The 27,179-nt window shown below is 59.9% G+C and overlaps 1 protein-coding gene across 5 annotated transcripts; it reads right to left on the bottom strand.

Moving 5' to 3' along the window:
* Positions 1-325: 325 nt before the first annotated feature.
* RHBDF2 (rhomboid 5 homolog 2) lies at positions 326-26,826 on the bottom strand. 5 transcript variants are annotated; one of them, XM_067714134.1, is made up of 19 exons: positions 26,714-26,826; positions 14,355-14,556; positions 10,467-10,632; positions 9,303-9,430; positions 8,527-8,722; positions 8,236-8,442; positions 6,699-6,827; positions 6,232-6,350; positions 5,878-6,072; positions 4,815-4,926; positions 4,519-4,593; positions 4,176-4,337; positions 3,708-3,817; positions 3,495-3,558; positions 3,306-3,400; positions 3,001-3,076; positions 2,749-2,849; positions 2,417-2,570; positions 326-1,717 (listed from the first exon to the last, which is right to left on the bottom strand). In XM_067714134.1, exons 3-19 carry the CDS (start codon positions 10,608-10,610, stop codon positions 1,298-1,300), a joined length of 2,487 nt encoding a protein of 828 aa, XP_067570235.1. In that variant the 5' UTR covers positions 10,611-10,632; positions 14,355-14,556; positions 26,714-26,826; the 3' UTR covers positions 326-1,297. The 5 variants fall into 5 exon arrangements, with proteins under 5 accessions (XP_067570235.1, XP_067570238.1, XP_067570234.1 ...); XM_067714137.1 differs by lacking the exon at positions 26,714-26,826 and adding an exon at positions 26,326-26,412; XM_067714133.1 differs by lacking the exon at positions 26,714-26,826 and adding an exon at positions 26,221-26,319.
* Between the last annotated feature and the right edge of the window lie 353 nt (positions 26,827-27,179).

Here is a 27,179-nt window from a genome sequence, read left to right as displayed (position 1 = left end):
AGGGCTGGGGGGCGCAGGGAATGGACCGCACTGCTTCTGCCAGGACGGCCCTCCCCTCCACCCAGCCAGACCCCTGATGGGGCTTGGGGAACGCAGGGGTCTAAAGATTTGACACCACCTTCTCAAGGGCACCCTTGAGCCCCTCCATGTGACCCCAACCTGGCTTCTTCTCCAACCAAATCTCCCACAAGACCCACAGGCATCCACTGTCCCTTTGGGCCAAGCCCCTGCCCCCTAGCTCCTGACGGCTGACCCTGCCACCCCCCACTCCCAAAATAAAGTTCCAGTTTTTATTCTATGCGAGGCTGGAGGTCAAAAGACGATACTTTCTTAAAGAATATCATTTAATACATTTCAGACATCGTCCATACAAAGTTAGCGTTACTTTAAAAAAAATTAGGACCATAATATAAACTGGTAAAAAAAAAAAAAAAAAAAAAGGCCTGATTGACCTTGGACAACCCCCTGGACCCGGGTCCTTGGGGTGGCCCTGCCCTCACCTGGGCAGGAGTGAGGCAAAGGATGGTTGGCTGGCTGGCGTCAGTCCAGCCCCAGGAGGCAGAACACTGACTTGAAGGAAGGGACTGGGCTGGGAGGGGCTGGGGGGCCTGGGTGCGGGGCAGGTTCAGCCTCTGTTTGCTGAGCTCAGCGGAGGCTCTCGGATTGCCGGTCTGTGTCTCTTTGCTCCTTCTCTGCCCCAGGCCACTGCCAAACCCTGTCCCAGAAGGTTTGGACCCGGAGCCTCGTGGGCAGGCTCACCAGGCCACGGATGAGTGCAGGGCATGGATTCACAGGGCAGAGATGGGAGGGGAAACAGGTAGGGGCCGTGGCCAGGCAGGGCTGGGAACCTGGTGGGAACCCCAGCCAGGTCCCCAGGAAGGGCAGGCTCACAGCAACGGGGAGGGGGAACGTACCAGCAGAGCCAGAGGTGGGAGATGGGCAGCAGCCCAGGACCTTGGGAAGAAAGGAGCCCACCCCCCAGGAAGTGGTCCTGACAGCAGGGGAGCAGGGTGATGTCAGGGCCTGGGCCCTGAGCTGCAGAGAAACACATGTTCGGAGTGTCCCCCAGCCCAGGCCTGGGGAAGGGGGCCCTCAGTCCCCCAAGGAGCCGCCCTTGATGACCGTCTCCCGCAGACTCAGCCTCTCCTGGGGGCAGAGCTCCTGGGAGCAGGGCCGGCCCCACAGGGTGTCTGGAGCGGGGGTGGGCGCTGTGCAGGCAGGCAGCCTGGCCCGGGCACAGTCTCCATGTCCTCAGCGCTGCGTGGGAGCAGCCGTGCCAGCCCCGCCAGGCAGGTGGTCAGTGCAGCACCTGGTCCAGCTCGTACTTCTCGCAGAAGTGGCTGGTGAAGGGGAAGCAGGTGAGGTACTCGATCCAGGGCCAGTGGATGGGGTAGACGTAGAGCCAGATGACCAGCGAGGCGAAGAGGCCGGCGAAGACCAGAAGCGACACGAGGATGAGGGCGCGCTTGCGGTACTTGTCGCTCGTGCCGAAGGTGATGTAGGGCAGGAAGGCGAAGGCCAGCAGCAGGCCGCTGAGGAAGCCAAAGATGTGGGCGATGTTGTCGATCCAGGGCAGGAGGCCGCAGATGAACAGGAAGAGCACGATGGCCGACAGGTTCAGGAAGGCCTTCCAGGGCCGCTCCAGCAGCTGCCAGCTCTGGAAGAGCTCCACGAAGAGGCAGGCCAGGAGGCCGAACTGCGACCCTGCCGGGCCCACCTGCGGTGGGTGGATGGGGAGGGGACAGGGTCATTTCCGGGTGCCACGTGGGAGCCTGTGGGGAGGCCTGGGCACAGCCGGGCTGGAGGCCCAGGACCTGGGTCATCCTCTCCGTGAGCCCCTCCCAGGGTGGGGACCCCGAACCTGACGGCCGGGGGGCAGGAGAGGTGCAGCTGGAGCTGCTGGAACAAAGCTGGGCTCGTTCCACCCACCCTTTCTGCGACACTGAGCACCTACTACGCGCACGCCCAGTGCCATAAGCAAGACAGACTGCTCCAGGCAGCGCACGTGGGGAGGGACAGACACTGAACAAGCCACAGCGTGAGGCTGGCTGATCAAAACACTGCCGTTTCTTTGGGTCAAGAACGGTTGCACGAGGGCAACTTCATATGGCCCAACTCACAGCTATGGGACGCGCTGCAGGCGGTGGTCATGGTCACGGAAAGAAATGAAGCAAAGAGGCAGAGTGAGGGACGGGGTCCAGGTCTTCCTGGAGGTGACCTCTACACGTGACCCAGGGGCATCACTGCTCCCTCGCGCCTCAGGATGGACTAAGGAATTGGCCGGGAAGCCCCCAGCTTAGCTGTCCATCCGCTGTTGAGCCTGACGTGGCAGGGGCTGTGTGTCCCTCAGGCCAAGCCAGGCGGGAGGCGTGGAAGCAGTAGAGCTAGCCCTCCCTGCCGCATCCTGAGTCCCTACCTCCGCGCGGTACGGGAGGAAAACGGCACTGGCAAGGTTGCCGGTGATGCCGCTGAGAATGAAGATGATGGCGATGCGGTGCCAGCCGGCCAGCTTCTCCAGGTCCCGTAGGATGGTCATTTGGAAGATCACAGACACGAGGCAGTGCACCACGCTGGGCGGGGACACACCGGGCATCAGCCCCCCGCCCCGTCTGCCAGCCAGCGACTTCGGGAGCAGCGGGGTCTGGCAGGTCATGCCAGCTGCGCCCTGGCCCAGGGGCCCCTCCTCCGGGAGTCCAGGTGGGTGGGCACCACAGGGGTCTGGGGGGTGGGCAGCGAGGCACCTCTTACCCAGCGTGGAGGAACAGAGACAGCCAGAGCCTGTAGAACTGATCTGGGACCTCAGGATTGAGGAAGGGCAGCAGCCCACACACCTTGTCCAAGCAGTGCACCTGGGGGTGAGAGCACGGCAGTCAGCGCCTAGGATCCCGCTGGGTCCGAGGCCCCGATGTAGGGGACAGGACCAGATACCCGCTGCAGGGGAGCATACAGGCTGCTGCACCTGGCTGCTCGTGCCCAGGGCCCCACCAGACCCCACCTCACCTGGGAGCAGAGCGTGGCCTCTTCGTGGAAATAGCCGTGCACGAACTCGCAGTATTCCCGAGTGGTGACCTCACAGCTGGGGGACAGGGAGGCAAGGCGAACGCCAGGGCCCTGAGTCCTGCCCGCCCCCACCTAGTGCCCAGTGCCCGGCCACAGCAGGCACCACTGGGAGGACGCGGTGCCCCTCTGCAGGAACCTGCCCACACCACGGACGGCCCCTGAGTGGGGAGGGAGGACGCCAGCTGGGCGGTGGGTGACAGAGGGGGAGCACAGGGGCTCCGGGCCCAGGGCCCAGGCCGGCTCACCTGCCCTTGGTGCCGATGCAGCAGGGGCGGCCCCGAATCTGGCAGTCCATGTGCGGGAAGCCCGAGCGGTTACTCTTGGCCTGCTCCGTGCAGATCTGCCAGGAGGGGCACAGGCAGCGGCTAGGGCTGTGCAGCAGCACGCAGGCCCTCCCCACCCTTCCCGGACCACTCTCCCCACTGGACACTCACCGGCCACTTGGTGATGTCATCGGGCCAGATGTGGGCACCACTGGAGGCCGGCTCCTCGCAGGTTCTGGAAGCAGAGGTCGGAGGGGGCAAAATGAGGGGCCACGACATCCCCAGCCTGCCACGCCCACTGGCCAACATCCCCGTGGGTGGCACAGACCACATGATGCTCAGCCCCATCTCCTCAGCTCAGCTGTGGGTCTCCCGGGACTGTACCTGGGGTCCTGGTTGCACACGGCCCCCGATGTCCGCTTTTGGCCCAGCGCAGACTTGTCCATGGGGGGCCCCGTATCATCCTGCCACTTGACAAAAGTGGCCAAAGTCTCCTGGAGGATGGAGGCAGGCTGGTCACGGCTAGGACAAGGTCACCACCATCAGAGTGGGCAAGGGCCCCTCCAGGGCCGGGGCTCTTGCCCTGCTGTCCAGGGCTCAGGCTCATCTCCCAGACCCCCACCCCCACTGACACTCCCAAGACCCAGCTTTCACCGCTCTGGGGCTGGGCAGGTTGGCACCCTCCCTGTGCTGAGCTGCGTGCAGGGGTGTGTGATGCCAGGGAGGGTAGAGGAAGGACAGAGGCCACATAGACACTGCCCTTGAAGGGCCCCTCCCCCAGGCTGGGGCAAGTGGAGATGGTGCAGGGGACCAGGGTGGGGCTCGCAGGGGTCGGAGGGCCTCTGCCCCCACCGAGCAGTCCTGCTGCAGCGTCTGGATGCAGCCCGAGTGGTCATTCTGGACACAGCAGCCCGAGTCCCGCTCCAGGTCTCGCTCCCGCAGCACCAGCTGCTCGATCTGCTGGTCCTTCCGGATGCAGGGTGAGAACTTGGCTCCCAGGTGGATCAAGTCAATCTGGGGGCGGAGGGTGGTGGGGAGTGAGCTCGGGTCCAGACCTGGCTGCTCCGTTGAGAGTCTCCCCCTGGGGGCCCCTGATGAGGGGGGCTTGAGGCAAGCCAAGCCCCTTCCTGCTCAGCTGGGGTGGCAGAGGCCAGAGGCTCCCTGCTGAGATGCTGTCCCTGCCTGGGCCCCTTACCGAGCTGGGGCCAATCCAGAAGTTCTCCTGCTGGATGTACTTCATGCTCTCGTACACACCTCTGTTCCTGAGTACCTGGTGCAGAGGTGGAAGGACGGGGGGGTCAGGGGTTTCTCTGTCCCAGGAAAGGGCCTCCGGGGAAGGGGCTGAGAAGCAAAGCAGTGGTGAGCCCAGAGCACCCTCCTGCTTGGGCCAGGTTGTTGCTGTGGGAGGGCCTGGGTGGCCCAAGATGCTGCCGCCTCTTGGGGGAGGCTAGGATCCCCAGGGCGGAGCCCCCCTTCCCTAGCCCCACTCACCAGCTGGGTGGTGACGTGCTGGGCGAAGCCCACCGGCGCGATGCCGTACGTGCAAATCACCAGCAGTGTGATGATGACGTGGACGAAGGTCAGCCAGTAGGTGAAGTAGGGCCTGCGGGCAGAGGCCTTGGGTCAGCGGAGCCAAGGTCACATCCCAACCCTCAGCCCCAGCCGCCAACAGCTCGCACCTGCTCCCTATCCTCCACTACTCCCCTCCAACTCATCCTTCTCCACAGCAACTCTTAAAATGCACCTCTCTGCGTCTCTCCCAGCTTAAATGCTTTCCATGGCTTCTCGCTGCCCTGGGGATAAAGTCTAACATGGCTCCTTCCCCACTGGTTGCAAGGCCTTGCTACGTCTGCCCACCTCCCTGCCTCCTTCCTCTCCTCCTGCAGTTCCTGGAACAAACCCCAATCCCCGCAGCCCCAGGGCCTTTGCACATGATGCTTCCTTTGCCTGGGATGCCCTTGCCGTCTCTCTTCACCCAGCTAACTGCTGCTGCTCCTGAGGACGCTGCCCCCCACCAGTTGTTCACTCCCACTCTCTGTCCTCCTCCTCCAGGACACTCACCACACCTGCTATCACTTAATTTTTTTAAACTTAGGGTCCAATGTCTATCAGGTTGCTGCTAATTGTACGTTCTTTGAGAATGGCCTCTTCCCAATCCTCTGGCTTCCCCCAAGGTCTCTGTGCAGGCCTCTTCACAGTCCCTTCACTCGTGGTCACAGCTTCTAACTGCCCCTCTGACCTACCCCGCCCGCCCTGCTCCCCGCAGAGGAAGCAGGTCCAGAAAGCAGGGAGGGTGGAGAAGAGGCAGCAACACCCGACAACCCTTCCCAGGTGACGTGCATGCTTGTAGGGTGACCCTAGGGGCCGTCCCTGCTCCCCTGACCCAAAGACTCGATGAACAATAAGGGGAGCTTCGGGAGGGGCCCCAGGGGAACCTGGAAGCTCCCAGGCCCTCCTGGATGGCTCTCAGCCCTTCTCCCCTGGGCCTACGCCTGGGAGTGGCTCTCCCCGCACTGTCACAGAGTGGGCGGGGCCCCAGGCCGGAGTGGCTCACCGGTGGCTGTCGAAGCTCTCCAGCTGGCGCTGCACGGTGCTACTGATGCTGCGGCGGTAGCTGCGGTTCAGCCAGTTGCCCACAACACCCAGGCCGTAGTGCCGCTTCTTCCGGTCGAAGGCAAAGTGCTTCACCTTGGATGCGATACGCTTGCCACGTTTGGCCGCGGGCACCGGGGCTCGGTCAGACTCCTTCCTGGTGAGGACGGTGGTCTCAGCCTGGTGTCCTCCCCTCCCACATCCCATGACGGGGGTCAGGAGGGACCTGTGGTCTAGGGAAGCCCCCTGGCAGGGTCGTTGGGCTCCTCCTCCACAGTGCCACCTCCCTCCACCTGGAGGATTGCCCAGAACTCACAGAGGGATCTGCACCTCTTCGGGGGAGACCGGGGAGGCCGAGCATGGGATGCCCCGGAAGTAGCTCGCAGAGAGTGGGGGCGACTCAAACACATCGTCAGGCACGGAGCTCATTTCTTCCTGGAGTGGGTGTGGAGTCGGGGACACGAAAGGAGACAATGTGAGGAGTCACCGTCTCCAGCACTGCCCCCAGTAGCTCAATCAAAGGGCAGGACAAAGCCGGACAGGCTCTTTGGAAGGGAGGTAGAAGGCACGTGTTTGTGGGCCCTGATGGGGACTTTCCCGGCTGCCACCCTTCCTCGCCCCAGGTCCTTGCCCTGCCGACAGAAAGACGCACCCCCATCCCACCGACGGGCCTTTGGCCATCCCAGGGGCTCCCAGCAGAGCATGACTGAGGCCGGGCGACCTCTCCTGGCTCCCACCCACCCCGGTCCCCCGACCCCGAGGGCCCACACACCCCATGCTTGCCTTACTAAAAAATGAGGAGTAGAATGTCTCTGCTCCATCGACCGCATCCTCCTCCAGGAAGCTGGGGTAGGCAAAGCTGCGCTTGACCACCCGGCACCGCTGTCCTGCGGCATCCATTACCGAGCGCCCCTGTGCCAGACAGAAGCATGGGCGTCAAGCCCAGGTCAGGTACCCCTGCCCCTGACACCAAAGGAGTCTGTCAAGCCCATCTGTCTGGGGAGGTGGGACCCTGCCCAGAGCATGTGCATCTGCGAGAGAGGCCAGGACCGGGCTCCGGCTCCTGCGTAGCCTGACTGCAGCAATCTCTACATGGTTGGCTCTTAACTTCTCCCTGGTGACTCCGGCCCTCTGGCTTGGGCACCTGACACCCCACCACTCATCCTGCACCCTTATTCCCACCGGCTTCTTGGCACGGCACACCAGGCCCCTGCTGACCTTTTGATCCCATCTCCTGCCATTCCTCTTGTAAACACACTTCACTAAAACCACCTGCTACTCCCTCCTACCTCCAGGCCTTTGCATAGGCCATTCCCCTTGCTGACAATGCTGTTCCCTTCCTGGCAAACCTTTCCTTATCTTTCTCAAGTGCCTTCCCTGACACCAGCCTCTCCTATGGGTGGGCCCCAGCACTTATCACACTGAATGGTGACACCTGCCCTCACCCGAGCTGAGGGCTCCTCTAGGGCAGTGACACTGGCTCAACTCACTCTGTAGCCCCTGTGCCCAGCACATAAGGGGGTTCAGTAAACACAGGTCAGTGAGTAGTGCCTGCACATTTCACTTCCTACTTTCCACCTTATGTGTCAGTGCAGAAACCAGCTGTCCACACTAGGGACAACTAGAAGTGGACCACTTCAAGTGGGACCACTAGAAGGATGTGGGTCTGGCGCCCAGGGATCCCGGAGCAACCACTGCCCTTGGCACAGAGGAAGATGCCTGGGGACAGAGGTGCTCTGGAGAGAGAGATGCTCTGGGGAGAGAGATGCTCTGAGGAGAGAGATGCCTGGGGAGAGAGATGCCTGGGGAGAGAGATGCCTGGGGAGTGAGATGCTCTGGGGAGAGAGATGCCTGGGGAGAGAGATGCCTGGGGAGAGAGATGCTCTGGGGAGAGAGATGCTCTGGGGAGAGAGATGCCTGGGGAGAGAGATGCCTGGGGAGAGAGATGCCTGGGGAGTGAGATGCTCTGGGGAGAGAGATGCCTGGGGAGAGAGATGCCTGGGGAGAGAGATGCTCTGGGGAGAGAGATGCTCTGGGGAGAGAGATGCCTGGGGAGAGAGATGCCTGGGGTGAGAGATGCCTGGGGAGAGAGATGCCTGGGGAGAGAGATGCTCTGGGGAGAGAGATGCTCTGGGGAGAGAGATGCTCTGGGGAAAGAGATGCCTGGGGAGAGAGACGCCTGGGGAGAGAGATGCTCTGGGGAGAGAGATGCCTGGGGAGAGAGATGCTCTGGAGAGAGAGATGCCTGGGGAGAGAGATGCCTGGGGAGAGAGATGCTCTGGGGAGAGAGAGGGAGCAGGCTGGGCAGAGGTGTTTTTACCTTGAGGAAGGCCGTGGCAGCTTGAAAGCTCATGTGGGCCACAGAGATCCTCTTGCGGTGGGGCAGGTGGGAATAGCCGCCGGAGCGGACGCTGGTGAAGGAGGTGAGGGACAGGACCCCAGGGGTCAGGGGTGGGTGCGGGGCGTGGGGCCGGTCCACCTCGTCCGTGTGGCGGAACGCCCGTCCTCGGGCCAGGGGATCCACAATCTGGACAGGAGGGAGGTGGTGAGCATAGTCAACTGGGCCCTGGGCCAAGTCATCTGCCGCCCCGCACCCCCCACTGGAGCCCACCTTGGGCATCTTGCAGGGTCTTGGAGACTCGGTGCCCTGGAAGGAGGGCAACTCTTGGCTGGGGAGCTCCAGGTCCCGCTGGCACGAGGCCTTGAGCCGGCCGTAGCGGGCGCTGCAGTGGCGCAGGCTCCTGCGCTGCCAGTGCTGGTGCTTCAGCTCCCAGTCGCTGCTGACCCCGAACCACTGGGCCGTGCCCCTGCGGGAGCAGATGGGGTGGGGAGCAGGCAGGTGTGTGACAGGGGAGCGACCGCAATGAGAGAAAGGCCATGTGCGCAGAGAGGTGACAAGAGAGGTGACAGGGCACGTGTGTGTGCAGGGGAGGTGACAGGCACGTGTGTGTGTGCAGGGGAGGTGACGGGGCACGTGCGTGTGTACAGGGGAGGTGACGGGGCACGTGCGTGTGTGCAGGGAAGGTGAGGGGGCACGTGTGTGTGTGTACGCAGTGGGAGGGGCAGATCAGCGTCCCCTTGACCCCTGGTTCGGTGCCCAGGAACCAGATGGGCAGAGGGGGATTCAAGTCAAGAGCTTGAGGGCTGAGCTGGGAAGGCCCCGGGAGCTGCTCTGAAGGGCAGGGGTCCACCTCCAGCTCCCTGACTCCCCTCAGCCTCCTCACTGTGGCTTCCTACCAGGCACAGAGCAGCCTGGGCCTCAGTTTCCCCGCCTGGACCATGGGCTGCCTGCCCGTGCCTCCCGGGAAGGGCCCAGGGCCCAGGTCCCAAGAGTTGACTGGCCCAGGGTGGGTGGGGAGGAGGTGGGGACGCGGCGGGCGTGCTCACTTGCGGATGCTCTGGGACAGGGAGGCCTGTCGGCGGAAGCCGGGGCGCTTCTCCGAGCCGCCCTCCTGCCATCGTGCCCTCGGCTCCTGGAGGCTGACGCTCTTCAGGAAGGCTGGGTTCCTGGGCCTCTGTGGACAGCGGGCAGGAGCATGGGCTGTGACTGCCTGCAGCCCAGATCCCAGGCTGGCTCTGCTCTGGCTCCCAATGTGAAGACCCAGACAGAACAAACCTCGACCCGAGTCTACCCCAAGCTGCTTTCATTCCGAGGGTCAAATCGTCATTTTCTAGTGTCTTCGGCGATCCCAGCACACGCTTCCCTAGCTCCCTATCCAGCGCTCCTGCCTTAGGCCTTAGCCGTGGCTGAGCCTTGGCCTCGCCTGGCTTTACATGTTTGAAAGAGCCCTTGGCATGAGTGGGCGGCATGAGACAGCCTCCCCGGTGCCCCAGGCTGCGCAGGGAGCCCACGCTCTTTTTTTTTTTTTTTTTTTTTTGCGGTACGCGGGCCTCTCACTGCTGTGGCCTCTCCGGTTGCGGAGCACAGGCTCTGGACGCGCAGGCTCAGCGGCCACGGCTCACGGGCCCAGCTGCTCCGCGGCATGTGGGATCCTCCCGGACCGGGGCACGAACCCGTGTCCCCTGCATCGGCAGGTGGACTCCCAACCACTGCGCCACCAGGGAAGCCTTTTTTTTTTTTTTTTAGCCCACGCTCTTTGCAGCTAGTTCTCCATGAGCTCTTTATGGAACGCTGGTCCGGACCGGACTGCTGGCAACGTTGATTCCCCCCCCCGTTCCCCCGCAGGAGCTGGGCACTGGGATCCAGCTGCTGGTGCTGCAGGCGCGCTGTGCCCCTTCCCCCAAGTCACAGGCAGCCCACCGCCCACAGAAGGGCCAGGGCTCGGGCAAGGGAACGGAAACAGCCAATTCCCGGCGGAACCGGCAAGTGTTTCTTATTTTCCCTGGCCCACCATGAGACAGAGACTGAGTTCAGGGCCCACCCCCTGTGAAGTGTGGGGCCAGGAAGGACGGGGTACAGCCTACAGCAGGGACACAGGGCAGCTGTGGCTCCAGAAGGCCCTCCTCCGGGAAGTGAAACTGCCCGAAAGGTGTCATGGGAGCACAGCGGTGGCCGGTGGCAGGGCGCCGAGCGCCCAGCTGCTCCCTTACCTGGGGCAGCATGCTGGCCTGCTCGCTGGGGTCCGGGGTCCCGGGCGGAGGGATGGCGATGGATAGGTTGGGTGGCTTCCGGCTCTGCAGGCGGCTACTGGACACCGAGGAGACGCTCTCGCCATTCTTGTCAGCGGAGGCCATGGTGGGAGGGGGGGTGGGGCAACTGGAATGGAAACAGGGAGGGGGCACAGGTGTGTCAAGAGGCGGCAGGACAGGAGGGGACACGGGGACAGTCCAGGGTGTCAGGGTGGTACCTGGGCAGGCAGCCCAGACTGAGAACAACCTGTAGAAAGTTGGTTCAAACCTAACTCTGGATTTCCGGGAAGGGAGGCGAAGGTTGAAAGAAGTGCAGCCGAAATTGTAACCAAAGGAGGCATTATGCTTCCAGAAAAATCACAAGGAAAAGTACTGCAAGCAACGGTAGTAGCTGTTGGATCCGGCTCTAAAGGAAAGGGTGGAGAGATTCAACCAGTTAGTGTGAAAGTGGGAGATAAAGCTCTTCTCCCAGAATATGAAGGCACCAAAGTAGTTCTAGACGACAAGGATGATTTCTTCTTTAGAGGCGGTGACGTTCTTGGAAAATACGTCGACTAAGATAAGTCACTATCGAAATGGCATCACGTGAAGCTGCCACTGAAGTTCTGAAATCTTTCATCATGTAAATAATTTCCGTGTTTCTTTTACCATAAAGTAATGATATCCAAACTCATGATATTCAGTGTCTCTGAAATTTAGTTTCTCTGTATTGATTTAAACATTCTCAAATAAAAGTATATCAATGAAAAAACAAAACAGAACAAAAACCTAACTCTGGACACTAAACCATGAAGCAGAGACTGACTCTGGGCTGTGTGGGGCAGGGTGAGAAGGTGTATTTTCATCCTTCATTTGCATTCCAGGGCAGCAGGGGTCTGGGAGGTCCCCAGCTCACCACCTCGTTCCATTTCCAGTCTCTCTGCTTCAGGCAAGGACCTCACCCAGAAAGGAACATTGAGGGCCAGGGATGCAGAGCTGCCATGATCTTGGCCACCTCATCAGCCTGGCCAGAGCAGGCCAGGGGGCCAGAGGCAGCTTCCTTGGCCAAAGAGCCCTGCCTTCGTCCTGGGGGCAGGGCTTGGGGGAGGACAAGGGGAAAGGCTCCAGGCAGCCCACAGACAAGGGGCCCACAGCTGTGCAGGGAGCAGGTGGTTCTCAGAGGAGAGATCCCTGGGCTTTGAGCAAGGAAGGAGCAGCTCAGCCTAATTCCCAGGTAGATGAGAAAGCCACCGTACCGGTCCCTGTCCCCCAGGGTTGGCAGGTTCCTCTTTCAAAGGAAAGTGAAACTGCCACCTGTCTGGTACTTTTTTCTTTTCACAAAGGAAGAATATTATATCTTAATGATAAAGATGATATATGAACCTTGCCAAAAAAAAAAAAAAAGACTCAGAAGACTGTAAAGCAGAAAAGTGAACTCCTGGCCCGCCTGTCACCCCACGTTCCAGGAAAGAGCTCGGTGTGCACCCCTCTCCAGGTGCCTCTCTGCACTTGGAAAAGGACACGTGTACTTAACATTTTACACGCACTCATACCTTTTCTTCTATAGCGTGGACATCCTTCCCTGTCAATGCAGACAGATAGCTTTACCTGATCTTTCTTGATGACTGGGAAGGTTTCACTGAGTGGAATGTACCAAGATTTACTTAATTCCAGACTGATGGTTGTTTAGATTCATGTCCAGTGTTAACGAACACTCTTGCCTATACCGTGTGTACTTGTCCCAGTATTATCGCAAGACGAACTTCTAGAAGTGGAGTTGCTGGATTGAAGAGTAATTGCATCTTGAATTTCAATGGATCTTGCCAAATGGCCCAGCCAGGAGGAAGTAGCAGTTTACCTCCACCTGGGGCTTTTCCATAGCCATCATGGTGCCACTGACACCCACACCCCCTTTGACCCACCAGAACTAACACCTCCGCCTCATCTATTCTCTCCATTTCATCTCTCACACTGCCCGTGACCTTTTTCTTGCTAAAACCCTTCACTATTTCCTCTCCCCACGTCCCAAGGCTGCTGGGGCAGGTTTGATTTCTCTCCCCTCGCACAAGGCCAGGGACCTCACATCCATCTGCCAACTCAGGGGAGAGTCACACAGGAGCCCTCCAGCCATGGGACGGGCGCCGAGGTGTGGGACGGCCGGGCAAGGCAGCAGCCACCTCTGTTCCCAGTCTGTCCGCTCCCCACTCTCTGTCCAGCTCCTAGAAGAGCCACCGTCGCCTCTCATCTGAAGGACCACAGCCTCCAGATTCCTCTACCTGCTGCCCCCCCGAGCTCCCACCCCGGGACCATTTTCCACACGGCGGCAGAATCCACCTTTGAAACGTGCAAATCATACCATATCACTCCCTGCTCAACGCTAGGCCAGGATCTCCAGCTCTCACTTAAAGCAAAGTCCAAACTTCTCACTGGGGCCTCTGGACCCTTTGTGGCTTTGTCTCCTCCTTGTTCCTTCCCCACCCCATCAGGGCACCCTGGGCCCCTCACCGCCCCGCACCTACCAAGCCTCTGTGAGGAGGTGCTGAGGGCTTGTGGTCAAAAGCACAGACTGGAGCCGGGTGGCCAGGGTTTAACCTGCACTTGACCATGGGTCACCCAAGTCCTCACCTTACGAGGGAGGAATAACCCGCTCCGCCGGAGAGGTGTCCTGGGCATCAAACGACTGCACGCATGACACACACTCAGGCAGCGTGGCCACAGAAACTTGTTCAGGAATGTTCACAGCGGCCTGTTCATTGCGGCCCAAAGGTATAAACAAGCCAAATGCTCACCGACATACAAATGGATGGGGGGAGGGATAAATAAGGAGGTTGGGATTAACATACGCACACCACTATGCATAAAATAATCAACAAGGACCTCCTGTAGAGCACAGGGAACTCTATTCAGTATTCTGTAATAACCTATATAGGAAAAGAATCTTAAAAAGAGGAGATAAATGTACACGTATAACTGAATCATTTTGCTGTACACCTGAAACTAACACATTGTACATCAACTATAATATTAAGATTTTTTTTAAAGTGTACTATAATCTGTGGGAAAAAAACATACAAATGGATTAAAAAAATGTGTTAATCCACACAGTGGACAATTACTCAGCCACGAACAGGAATGCTACGCTGAGACGGGCTACAGTGTGGATGAACCTGGGGGATGTTACGCCAGGTGAAAGAAGCCAGACACAGAGACCACTTACTCCAGGGGTCCAAATACAAGTCCAGAAGAGGCAAATCTATAGAGACAGAAGGATGAGTCGTGGCTTAGGGCTGGGGGAGGGGGCTGGAGGATGACAGCTAAGGGGCGTGGGTTTCACTCTTGAGATGATGAAAATGTTCTACAGTTGACAGTGGTGATGGTTACATACACCTGTGAATATACTAAAAACCATTCAACTGTACGCTTTAAATGGATGAGTTTTATGTGAATTACATAAATTAAATGTGAACTATATCTCAGTAAAGCTGGTTAAAAAAAAGTCTCCAGCAGGTGCTCCATAAACGTTGGGCCTCTGCCCCTGCTGCTCCCTTCCTCCCCAGATAAGATCATCACACAGCAGAGCAGGTAGCTCCTTCTCATCATTCTGGTCCCAGCTTGAGCGCCACCTCCTCCAAGCAGCCCTCCCTGGCTGCCTGAGGCAGCTCCCCCTCTACCCCATGTGCCTCTCCATCACTTCACCCTGCTCACCTCCCTCACTGCCCTCTTTCTGACTCATTCGCAGCTGCATCTCCACTGCCAGAAGAGTGCTGGCCCCCATGCAGCATTAGGACGTAGTTGTTGAAAATCAGATAAGCAAGCGAGCAAAGCAGCTGGTACCTGGGGTCCAGCCCACTCGGCTACCCAGATTCCTACCTTCAGGGTTTGGGTTGAGCTCACACCTTCCTGGGTCTTGTTGCAGAGCTCTTTAGAGCATGTTCTAGTCCTTTCCTCACTCTGCACAGATGCTCTAGGGTGAAGCCTCAGCTCTGCGGAGAGGTGGATGGATGCAGAGACAGAAGGAAAGATGGACGGATGGCTCCAGGTCAAGCAGGGCAGCTCCCTTGGTGCTCACAGCCTATAAGGAAGGGAGGGCAGGCTCAAGGGTGCATGTCAGGACTACTGCACCTTTTAATCTTATTGACCTCAGTCTCCTCATCTATAAAATGGGGATAATTCCACCAGCTTCATAGGTGAGGGATTAAGAGATATATTCTCCTCCTCCTCCCCCTGGAGTAAAGGCCCTTGTGGTGATGAGCTGGATGCTTCAGAGGGCCTGGAGGCCAGCAGCCTCTGGGCATTTACCTAATAAAACCACCTAAAGACCTGGGCTCTGGGCTGGGAACCATAATCAAGATGGTCCCTACTTTCTTTTCCTGTTTCTACAGAACTTTACTAGAAACATTTAACTTTAAAACACGCAGGCATTATTGGCTATCTTCTGATTAAGACCTGTTTTCAATTAAGGTAAGCCAAATATTCAAGGCAGTGTTCAAATGATTCGGAAATGTTTTGGTTCTTTAAATTAATAATTTTTTTTAAGGTAAAATCCACACAACATAAAAGTAAGGATTAAAAAGCGAACAACTTGCGGACTTCCCTCGTGGTCCAGGGGTTAAGAGACTGTGCTTCCACGGCAGGGGGCACGGGTTCTAGCCCTAGTCGGGGAACTAAGATGCCACATATGCAGCTTGGTGCAAAAAAAGTGAACAACTCGAGGGCAAGCCTTTGTTTTTGAGAAGTCCCGCATAGGGGACATTACCGTGTAGCAGAGCGCTCGGCAGCCCCGGCTTGGTAGAACGCCGAGGGCCGTCGGGGGCAGGACAGGGTCAGGGCCCAGGTGGGCCAGGCCTTCCTCGGCCCTTCGCGTGCATTATCCCGCTTTGTCCTCAAAACACCCTTCGAGATAGACATTATCATCGCTTTCATTTTGTGGATAAGAATGGAAGCTCAGAGGGGTTGAGTAACTTGCCCAAGCTCACACAGCCAGGAAGGGGAGCAGCCGGGACTCAAACTGCTCTGGCTATAGGGCCTGAAGTCTCCTCGGGAAACAGGCGCCCCCCCCTTAAAGCTGGGGTGCACTTCAGGCTGGACAGCCTCCTATCAGGGAGACAGAGTAGAGAGTCCAGCCTGGAGGGAAACTTGGTCGAGCACTTCAGCACTTTGCAAACTGTGCCCCTCGGCGGGCTGGGGTTACCCAGAGGTGCCCAAGGGGCTGCCATGGGGTGAACTGGAGGCCGGGGGAGGGTCTGGACTCCCCTCTGATTCCATGGGGCAGCACCCCTCTGGCTTTACATATTAGAGCGGGGTCTTTCACTTGGTTGCTGAAGTCGTCCAACTACAGGTGAGAGGAACTCTGGGTGCGGAGGGGGTGCCAGAGAGGGATCTGAGGCAGAGCTGGAGGCCCAGGATGCTCCCTGCTTAAGGCTTGAGCAAGACCTGGACATCACCCTTCTACGCTTAGTGCAGGGAGTCCTGACCCTTCATCCCAGGGCAGACAGGCCGTGGATGATGGGGCCGCTCGGAGATCACAGACAGACGGGACGTGGTGCTGGCCTGGCTGGCGCCTCGGACGCCACTCTGCACCACTCTGCGGACAGCTCCAAGACAACAGCCTCACCTGGGACGCCTGCACAGAAAGTCCTCCAGCTTGGCCTCCTCTGGGACCAGGGTACAGTGAGAAGGCACCAGGTGGGCACTGCCCTTGGAAACTGGCACCAAGGAGGGAGGGATGCAGTGGAGGAAGGCTGGTGGTAAGCGTGGGGCTGCCAGGTTTGAGCTTGGGTAAGGTCACCAAGCAGGTAGGATCCTTCTGAAGCTCACAGCTGATTACATCTCCCCACAGTCAACACGAGTGCCCTTCAAAACCTGCCCCACACACCACTGGACACACCACATCCCCCACAGCTCCCCAAGCTCCTGCTTCCTCTCATCTGAGGCCCTGTACCTGGCCCACCAGGCTCCACCCCATCTGCCTGGCCAACACCTACCAGCTGCTTTAAGGAGGGTAAAGTGTCATCTCCTCCAGGGAGCCTGTCGCGTTACCACCAGCCAAAATCAACCACTTTCTCATAGCATCCTACAGAGATCTGCCTACACGTAGGTATCTCCCACCCACCCCTGGGCAACACAGGGTCCACAACCCAGTTAGCCCTGTTAATGGCTAACTGGATGGAAGGCGGGGGAGAGGGTGGGCGCCTGCACGGCTGCAGATGGTAGGTCCACACTGACCCTGAACAGAAACTGTCTTCCAGAATCCTGCAGCCAGCCCAGGAAGTGGCTCATTCTGGAAGGATCTACCGAGTGCTGCTTGCCCCACCCCTGCTCTGTGACCACTGCCCGGCCAAGGATGGAGGATGCTGTCCCAGGATGAGTCCCTAGAGGACCTCCTGTTTCCCCCCTTCTCCAGCACAGCCCAGATTCCCCAACTAGCCCTCCCATTCCAAGGCCATACCACCCCTGGCTGGGACCCGTAGCCCAGGACTTGCCGTGCTGCTGGCATCTGTCCCGATCTTCTGACAGGAAGAAGGGCAGACTCAATCCAAGGCTGAAGGACTGGTGAGACTGGACCAACCCCAGGGAAATCCTAGGGGTCCCAAAGAGAAGTGGCGCGGCCCTGGAGAGCAGAGGCAGGGCTGGGGCACATTCTCCCGGGGAGCCACTTAACCATCTTCATACGGCGGTGCTGAGAGCCCTGGCCTGTAAGCAGCGTGACCGGCACAGCCTCAGTTTCCTTCTCTGTTAAGCGAAGGGATTGGACAAGGTGATGGCCCAGCTTTGACACACGTGAGGCCCACACATTCGGCATAAAAACACCACTTTGGGGACCTCCCTGGTGGTCCAGTGGTTAAGCCTCCGCACTTCCATTGCAGGGGGCACAAGTTTGATCCCTGTTTGGGGAACTGAGATCCCGCATGCTGCAGGGCATGGCCAAAAAACAAATGCACAAAAACACACCACTTTGCCCCAGTCGCTCTCCACCACAGACGGGAGGGCCTGCTCCTGAGGCCGCGTGCCCCCAACTTGTGCAGAGATGGTAGGCAGGTGCACCAGAAGCCCAGCCCCTGCCTCGGGGCTCAGGGAGGGAGGGGGAGGGGGCGGCAAGTGCTCGGGGCAGATGCAGTGGTCGTCGGACCCACTCTGGGCACCTGCGTAACCCAAGTCCAGGGCATGGGGCAGCCCAGACGGCAGAGACCAGACAGAAAAAGTGCTGGAACACTGGGAGCACCGCCCCGCCCAGCCCTTACCTCCCGCGCCCTCAAAGTGCTTCCTCACTGCAGAGGAAGCTGTGACAGCCTGGGACCAGGCTTCCTCCTGGCCCAGTCACATCCGCTGCTCTCTGAGACCCCCAGGCTTGCGGCGGCGCCCAGACCGTGGGCGGGGGGGCGGGGTTTGAGGGCCTGGCCCACCCGGCTGGCCACTGTCACTTGCCCGCAACAATTTTGGCTTCGGTGGGGCCTTCCCCAGAAAAGAGCCTTCAGCCCCAGGATACCTAGGAGACCCCCAAAAGGCCCTGGGTAGAGAGAGGGGGTCCAGCATGGGGTAGCAGGGGTGCATATCCAAAGAAGCAGCGCAGCAGAGAGTTCACATCACCCGAGGCACCCACGGGTTGACCGACCCAGGGTCTGAACCACCACTATGCCCACACCCAGTAGCCTAACCCCTTTAGCAGCAGCCAGGAGCTGGCACATGTGGCAGAAACACAGACTCAGAAACTACAAGCTGGTGCCGCTGGGGAAGCCGGTTTCCCCACAGAGGGTGGAGCTGGGCACGGCCGGCTGAGCCCGTCCCGGCAGCCACGGCCAGGGTGAGCCGGGCCTCCCCCGCGGGTCCCCCGCCAGAGCACTACCAGGGCACACGCTGGCAGGGTGCCCCCTCCCCAGGCTGCATGGGCCCACTGTCCCCTCCCCACCTGCCCCCACGTGTGCTTCCGCGGTCCTGAGGAGTCTGGCTCCGGCGCCCGCCTTCCCTCTCTACCTGCCCGCCACCGACACACTAGCAGGTTTCTGAAAGCTCCCCTGGTCTTGCTAACAGTGGATGGATTCTCCATACCCCCGGCTGTGAGGACCTCATGAGCCGGAAGCAGGCGACTGACACGAGGACTCAGCCTGTGTGTGGTCAGAAATGGGGACAGAGAGAAGGGAGGGGTCCTTGGAGGAGGGGAAACAGGCTTTCTGAAACACGGGGAGGGCCTCAGGCCCCCTGAACAGAGGAAGGGAAGAAACCACCACCTGGCCCAGAGGTTCCGCCCAGCTGGCGGTGGGCAGGCCGTCTGCAGGGAAGGGAGGCAGCCAGGGCCGCTGGGACCTGCCTGTCCCCCGCTGAATCACAGGATGTCGGGGTGAGGGCAGGGGGCAAGGAAGTGGCCTCTCTCCCTGGCTTCCCTGTCACAGAAACCGAAACCCGATGTTTCCCTCCCCACAGCCCTTCTGGGAACTGGGTCATTTTTAGAAAGCAGCAAGGAGGAAGCTGGCCCTCGCCCAGGGTGCAATCCCCAGCGGAACCCCTGGTTCTGCTGATCTCGGAGCCACTCCGGCTGCCACGAGGCCCGGCAGGAGCAGCTTATGTAAAGACTGCAACCTCGCCCAGGCTCCCTACCCGCTGGCCCGGCACGGCCGGTGACTCACCAAGGACGCCTCCCTGCCCTGGCGAGAGCCGGTGGGGACAGGAGCGCCGGGCAGGAGGGAGCAAAGGCACCCAGCTGGGGGTCACGCAGGATTAGGAAGACAAAAAATGGACAGACCAAGAGGGAGGGAAGTAAAGTGCGCCAGACCCAATCATCAGAGCTAGAGAAGGCAGGGGGGGAGGGGACACCTATCTATCTCCAGAAGCCGGCAGGAGCCGTCCCTGTGGCCGCTCTCCCTCCTGGCAAGCGGCCACTTCCCTAGAGGTGCCAGTCGACAGACACACTTCACAGGCTGCCCCAGCGCACGCCCACCCTTCAGCCCAGCTGCCCCCAATGGAGAGGAAAAATGAAACCACCTGTGGGTTTGTGCTCCAGCCGCAGGGAGAGGCCCCACTCACAGAGGGCCCCGGCCTGGGGAGGCCCCGATTTCTCCTCCACCTCGAACGGCTTTGCTCAAACTCTAGAAGATAAAGAACCTGGGGACAGGTTCAGGGACCTGGTGACCTTCCCCATCAGACCCCAGGCTCTGGGCTCCCCGTGACCCAGTTAGAGTGGCTTGGGCGTCACGGCCGACCCCAGACACGGGAAGCGGGAGCTGGGCACATGCTCTTGGTGGCGGCCTGGAACCCAGTGTCCGCCAAGAGCGTGTGGGTGCGAGGAGGACGGGTTGCCATGTTCACAGCCCCACTCCGTTCCGCCCGGAGGTTTTCTCAGGACCACACGTCAGCGGGGCTGGCAGCGATGTGAATACCCCCATATTCTGTGGGGACCCCAATTCCAGAAACCCAGCTGGGAGTGCCCGAGCCCCATGTCCCCACGGCCTAAGGTGTGGCAGCTGCTGGCAACATACAGGGACAGGCATTATTGGAAGTGGAAGCGGCACCAGATCTCCCCAACTGACCACAATGCTGGGCCCTGTCCACCGTGGTGCCCTCCCAGAGGCCCCTCTGGGAATCTCTGGACTCCAGAAGCTGCTGATGGAAGCAGATCAGGGGAGAGCAGTTGAGCAGAGACCTTCCAGACCCCAGGCAGTAGCGGCTTCCAGAGCCTGGGGGCCGATGGCAGCTTAAGGACAACAGCGGGAAGGGAGCAGAGTGGCCGGGTCCTAGGATTTTCTACCCAGCAGCCCGGCCTCCTTTGGGAAGGTGGCCTATTCTGTCCCAACCCTGCTGTTCCCTGAGCATTGCTGTGAAGGACAGGAGTCAGAAGTGGCCCCTAGGGGCCCAGAAGCCTCTGGTCCTTCCAGGCCAGACACCAGGGCACAGGAGGGATCCTGGAGAGGGGTCAGCACCTCTGCGCACCACGCTGTCCCAGGTGTGAGGTGAACCAGGCTTTGCTCCAAACACTCATGAGGATTTGCCTCTCTTGGGATCTTGAAGTAGTGGGAGTTGGGTTTCCACCGGAACAGGCAGAGGCTTAGCAGAGGCTTAGCACATGCTCAGTGGTGGGGGAGAATGGGGTGCAGCATGGGTGGGGGAGCAGGAGAGGCCCACCTCACTCCTGCTGGGGCTCCCACACCCCGAGGTGCGACCAGGCTGTTTCCAGACACGACTAACCTCGGCACACAGAGTAGGCCTCTGTCCCGTGCTTGCAAGGGTGGAGTCCACCCAACTTCCACCCACTCCTCGTGGCCTGGCCCCAGACAATGAAAACACTGTCCAGCTGGGGGAGGCACAGGGTCAGAGTCCCAGCCCTAACCGCTGTGTGATCTTGGGCAAGCCACTTGGCATCTCTGAGCCTCAGTACGTTTATGCATAAGACGCTAAGGAGCCTCCCAGGGGTCTGAAATCTAGGTGGCTTTGTCACCACTAGCTAGGGGTCACCCTGGGAGCACAGGCAGCTGAGGGACAAAGTCTGACCATATCTCACAGAGAGGTAAGCACCTCACCCAACGTCACTCAGCCGGAAGTCAGGCCCTGGGCTGCCCTGAGTCCCTCACCTCAACACACTCAGGACAGGGCGCTGGGTGCCCCTCACTTCTGGAGGCCCAGGTCGGCTGTCAGCAGGGAGGGAACATGCCAGGCAAACACTTTTCAGCTTGTAAACAGTCATTAAGGAGCTAATAAACCAGACTTCCCAGAATCCTGCCCTGGGGCTTTGCTCCTTCCCTGGAAGAGGCTGGCCCCAGCCCCAAAGGCTGCTGCGAGGGCTTCGGGGCACATGGACGTGGGCCATCCAGGCCACTCAGACCACGGGAGCTCTCCACACACGTCACCAACCCCATCCCCGCATCTTGCTTTGGAGCTGTATGGGTTCTGTTGTTGAGAAATGAGGGCTGGGGAGCTGGAGACAGGGCTTAAACCCTGGCTTGGCCACCTACCCGCTGGGAGACTGGCCAAGTTATCACTTCTGAGCATCAGTTTCCTCTGATGCAAAATGATATGATGCAGCCCCCATCCCCAGGGATGACACGAGATCATGAGTGAACAGTGCCTGGGACACAATTGGTGGCTGGTAACTGGTAGCTTCTATTATTCCCAGCTGACCTCTGCCACCATCGCTCACTTGGTTTCTACATCTGAGCCAAGAGTTCCAGAGGTGACAGATCTCTGTTTGACAGGTGGGGAGACTGAGGCTCAAGGAGGTGAAGTCCCCTGTCCAAGGTTACATAGTTACGTGGTGGGGCTGTGGCCTCCTGCCACCTCGGAACTGGTCGAGCAAAGTGGCAAAAGAACGGGCAGTGGGGTGGTGACTCAGGCGCTGCGGACGAGTTTTAGGTGCACAGGCCTTTGACTCATGAGTCCCTCCCAGCCCGCCAAGCAGAAATGACATCACCTAAGGCCTGATGCCACTTCCCAGCTTATCTAAGGACTTTCACAAGCATCCTCTCACCCTTGTCCTTATCTCACGATTGTCATTGGCTGATAAAGCCATGAGCTAAACAGCCAGGGCTCAGGCCAGACTGCAGTTCCAAGTCCTGCCTCTGCCCGGTCCCACGGCAGCTCTCCCACCTTCTCTTCCAGGCCTTTGGGGCCCACACTAGAGGCATGACCTGGGGAGAGCCACCAGGAGAGGGAAAAGGTGCTTCTTGCTGGCAGCCGGGCAGGACCACCTGAGGACCCTCTCGCCACAAGCTCCGGGGCCACACGTGGGAGGCAGAGAAAACCAAGCTTACCCCGCTACCAGCTCCAAGAAGCCCGGCCAGAGGGAGCAAGGGCTGAAGGACACGGCCTCCACGACCACCACCCCCACCGTCATGACGCACATGCTGGAGGGCGGGGGCCAGCAGTTCACAGCCTGATCCCCCACTCCCAGATGGAAACCCACCCACTGTTCCCATGGCCTCCGTGGTGCTGGGGGTCCCCTCCCCCCCAGACACAGCCACTTCTGCAGGATAACAGCAGTGCTGCCGTTCTGCAGTATGTTCTCACCTCCTCCTCCCAACAGCTCAAGAGACGAGGTAAGACCTCTGGCATCACCATGAGTCTGTGCCAGGGCACACAGACACGTTCCTGTTACTGTGACAGCTCGCCCACTGCATTCTTAGTGCAGCCGGGCACCTGCCCAGGCTTTACATGAGTCGCCACTGGAATCCTCACAGCAACCCTCCCAAGCAGACTACTGTGAGCCCACTGGGGAAACTGAGGCACAGACTACTTAAGTGACCCCCATCCTACTGACCACACTTTCATAGCCCAGGTGCCTGCCAGCCTTTGGGCCTGGCTCCCCAAGCTGGGAATCACCCCCTCCCACTGCTGCCCCTCACCCTCCAGACCAGCGACCCTGATGGCCCACCTCGTCTGCCCTGCCCGCTTAGCTCCAAACACTTTCCTAGAGGGGCTTGGAATGTGCCTTCCCGTAGCTTTGAAACCTCAAGTCTTGCATCTGGGCCCCTGGATAAACTTACTGCATGAGGGAATGTGGACACAGTGGCTGTCTATACTGCCCTGAAGTTGAGAAGAAACTATTTCCTTTATGCCAGTCCTGAGAGCTGCCCTTGCACGGCAGCCTCCCTGCCGGGGTCCCCACGCGCTAGGTCAGCCTGCACTGACGTCCCCGCCACTCCTCGCCCGGCCTGGCCCAGCCGGATGGGAAACTGGGAGCAGAGGCGTGAGCTCACTCTGGAAATCCCCACTGGCCGGGGCAAAACTGAGGCCTGCTCCAAAGTGGGTGTCACAGAGACCCAAGGGGAACCGCAACCTGGAGAGTACATCTCCCCTGATGCTGCACCAGGTGGCAGGCAGGGGGCCGGGGCCACCCCAATCCCGCAACCGCTCATCCCGACCCAAAGGGAGGCGCCAGGTGGCTCATCCCAGTCACACGCACAAACATACACCCCTGACTTCCTGCTCTCATCTGGGGTCTCGCCTGGGGACAAGTGTGCACAGCAAATCAACAGGAACCCTGTGAAGAGCTCTGGCCACAGTGAAAACACCACCACTGACCCAGAGCTGGGCTCGGACCCCAGCTGCTCCCACAGTGCATTTCCGGTGTGATTATTCCTCCTCTTCGAGGGCCAGGAGTCCCCATCTAGGCAATGAGCGTGTGCCTGTGTGCATATGTGCGTGTGGGTTACACCAGGTATGGCTGCAGCTCAGAAATGAGCACATCAGGTAGGAGTCACCTGGTACTCTTGCTGGTAGGTGGCAGAAGGTTTTAGGGCTGGGCCTGGGAACAGACAGCCCAGGTTCAATGTCAGGCCCTGACAATTACTTCCTGAACAGCTCTGTCCAAGTCTGAATGCTGCTTTGTGCCTTGAGAGGCACACAACAGATGGGGGTCACTATTATGGGGTTGTTTTTTTTTCAGCTGAACAGATGAAAGTCTCACTCCAGCCTTTTAAACTTAAAAGACCAAAAGAAGCCCCAAAAAGCAAAAGTCAAACCAGAAACTGCGACCTGCCCTCTGACCCCACCAGGGTTCCCAGGTCAGGAGGCCAGGGTCCTGAAGTGAACATGGTGGTGGGGGGAGGGAGGGATGGATATTGTCAGGAAGTGGGAAGGGAGGGCAGTGAGGTGGCCTGGGCTCCTGGGCATGAACGGCTGCTTCATCCCATCCTGCCCCTCTGTGACAGCCCCCCGCCCCAATTCCCTACAAAGCGGGAGCATACTCCTCGAGTCCAACCCAAATAATTCAAAGTCATGCCTACCGGGGGAACCCCAGGCCTGTGGCTCTGCTGTCCTCCATCTCTCACTGGTGCTGAGCTAACACCACGAGCAGGGGGCGCATCACTCCACCAGCAGCTGGGCCCACCCCAGGCCTCTTGTCTCACCCAGGATTCCCACAGCCACGGTGGAACTTCCTACTGCAGGAGGGAAGCAGATTGGGGAGCCGCAAGGAATTAGGCGCCCTGTTATTCCTCAGATGTTATTTTCCTGGTGTAAGTGACTGAGGAGTCAGGTGTGGGTTCAGAAGGGAAAATCACAGCTGGTCACATGGCGTCAGGCGTCCAGGCCCACCTAGCAATCCAACGTTGGGAAAACCTATGAGAACAGAGCTCGCGCCCCGGCCCCCCACAGGGGTATTTGACCTCCAGGGTTGCCCTGGTTCACCCTGCGTGGGAGGTGCCCTAGGGGCGAAACACTCCAGGACAGAGCTGTGAGAGGGCCCCTGTTCCCAGCGCCTCCCCCAGAGCACCGAGAACTGCTTCCCGCAGGGCTCATGGTTTAAGCAGGGAAGAGGCCGGCTTGTGGCACCAAGGGAGGCCTACTGCTAGGGCGTAACTGCCCTCACACCTCCTTACCGCTTATCTCATTTAGGCTTATTCCAAGTTCCTCCTCTAACCCCTGGGGAAACTGAGGCAGGGAGGGGCAGTCAATGAGAAGTAACTTGGTGGCCCGGGTACTGCGCCAGGGTTGCTCAACCTCAGCACAGCACTACTGACACTTTGGGCTGAGTAATTCTTCGTGGTGGGAGCTTCCCCGTGCACTGTGGGGTGTTTAGCAGCATCCCTGGCCTCTACACCCTAGACCCCCTCCCCGGAGTTGTGACAACCAAAATGTCTCCAGACACTGCCGAAAGTCCCCTGGCAGGCAAAAGTCACCCCCTGCTGAGGACCACTGCTTTAAAAGAAGCTTCACGGGCTTCCCTGGTGGCGCAGTGGTTTAGAGTCCGCCTGCCCGATGCAGGGGACACGGGTTCGTGCCCCGGTCCGGGAGGATCCCACATGCCGCGGAGCGGCTGGGCCCGTGAGCCATGGCCGCTGAGCCTGCGCGTCCGGAGCCTGTGCTCCGCAACGGGAGAGGCCACAACAGTGAGAGGCTCGCGTACCGCAAAAAAAAAAAAAAAGCTTCACTTTCCACTCTTTGCTTTACCTACAGCAAGTGACAGTAACATAACACAGACTCTGGGCTCATTATGCCACCCACACAGGGTCCTAAATCTATAGCCATTGGGAAAGAGAAGCCAGTCCACGTGTGGGGTCAAACCCGCAAGCCCTCCCCTCCTTAGACACTCCCTCTTAGGGGCTCCAATTCGAGGCCTCCCCCTTGGCCTTTCACCCAGTTAGGCTGAGACCTGGGCTCCCCTCCGCTCTGGGGTGGTGGGTTTATACTCTAGGGACATACTCCTCTCTAACCCAACACAGTGCCCTGGGGGAACGGAGGAGGGGCAGCCTTTCCAAGCCCCTCTGTCCGGAAGTCAGGAGTCCTGGGTCCAATTTCTGAGCTCTGGTCCAGCCTGGCTGTGAGCCCACCCTCCCGCACCTGTTTCCACCTCAGCTAGACTGAATGGACAAACTCCGCCCCGACCACGGCTGCTCACCCAGGAGAAAGGGGTGGGGAGGGGAAGGTATGAATTCCAGGCGCTTCTGGGAGGAAGGCGGGACTGCGCGGTCCTGCCCTGGGGCGGTCCCCTCTCTTCCTCCTGGGACTTTAAACTTCTGCCCAATCGGCATGCCCCCACCTCTGGTGACCCGTGGCCCAGGGACCCCTGAGGCGTCTTGTCCGAGCTGAGTCCCAGGGGCCGGGAGACCCGGTCCAGCGGCCCCGTTCGAGTAGAGCCCCGGCCTCTGGCCTCGGGCTCGGCCCACGTGGGGCCCGAGTGACCCGCAGCGCCGGCCCCTTCGCCGGCCGCGCACCGCCGCCCCAGGGCATGCTCGGGCGCGACCCCACGGCCCCTCCGGGACCCGGAGTCCGGCTGCCGCGAACCCGGCCTCGCCCGTCGCCCCGCGCTCACCTCCCTGCGGCCCCAAGTTCCCGGGACTCGGCTTCTAGCGGCGCCGGCTGGCGCCTGGGCGGTGGCTCCTGGGGGCGGGGCCCCAGCGCTCCGCCTCTTCCCTACCTGCGCGCGGGCGGGGGGACGGGGCCTGGCGCCGCGGGGCGGGGCCCGTGGGGCCTCGCTCGGTCCCAGGCGCAAGTGTCCTGCTCTGCTGCTCCCGGCTCGCGCCGCCCTTCCGCGGTCGGCCTAGTGGTGTCCCCTACTGGGCAGAGCCCTATTTTCCGCCGGAGCTGGTCTCTTCCGGGCGCCGTCCTCTCCTCCCCCGACAAAGCGTATAATCTAGGTCTGAAGTACCATCATCAGGTCAACCCCCAAGAAGAACCCCTCCAATAAATGACAGCCACCTTCCATACCCCTCCCTCCAGAGCCTTCATCCTTAGGCCAAACGGGCCTGTTCCCTCGAAACTTTTAGCCCTCACCCTTTCCCTGAAGCACATTTGGAGGGTCTCACCTACAAGTGCTGCTGCAGCTCCCGCCTCCGGGACGCCTTCTCTGATCTCCGCCACTGCCCTCGCCTCTCCTCTACAGCGAACGCGCCCTCCTCCGCATCCTCCCGAGGCGGAGGCTCCTTCCGAAGCTGAGCCCAGGTATTGCTCAACTTCCCCCGCCCCCACCCGCCCTCGGCACTAAGTGCAGAGCTGGCGCAGATGACAGAAGGGTGCCTAGGCTTTGCTACTAGGAGAAGCCCTCACTGAGTGCCCGTGTGGGCGGCGGGGTCTCTGGAGGAGTTACAGGAGTCTCCTTTAGGGCAGACCCGGTAAAAACCCGCGATGCCTCTGTCCCCACGACACAGACCTTCCCGATGGGGCAGAACCTTGGTTCACAGGGGTGCCTGCAGCGGACGCAGAGGAAAGCGCTCAAGATCTGGAGATTCGGCTGCGGGGTCAGCCTCCAGGACGGGGTCGCCTGGCTCAGGC

This window comes from Pseudorca crassidens, chromosome 19 (assembly GCF_039906515.1).
Source record: "Pseudorca crassidens isolate mPseCra1 chromosome 19, mPseCra1.hap1, whole genome shotgun sequence".
In the NCBI taxonomy this organism is placed as follows: Eukaryota; Metazoa; Chordata; class Mammalia; order Artiodactyla; family Delphinidae; genus Pseudorca; species Pseudorca crassidens.
This window is presented reverse-complemented; position numbering and strand designations above follow the sequence as displayed.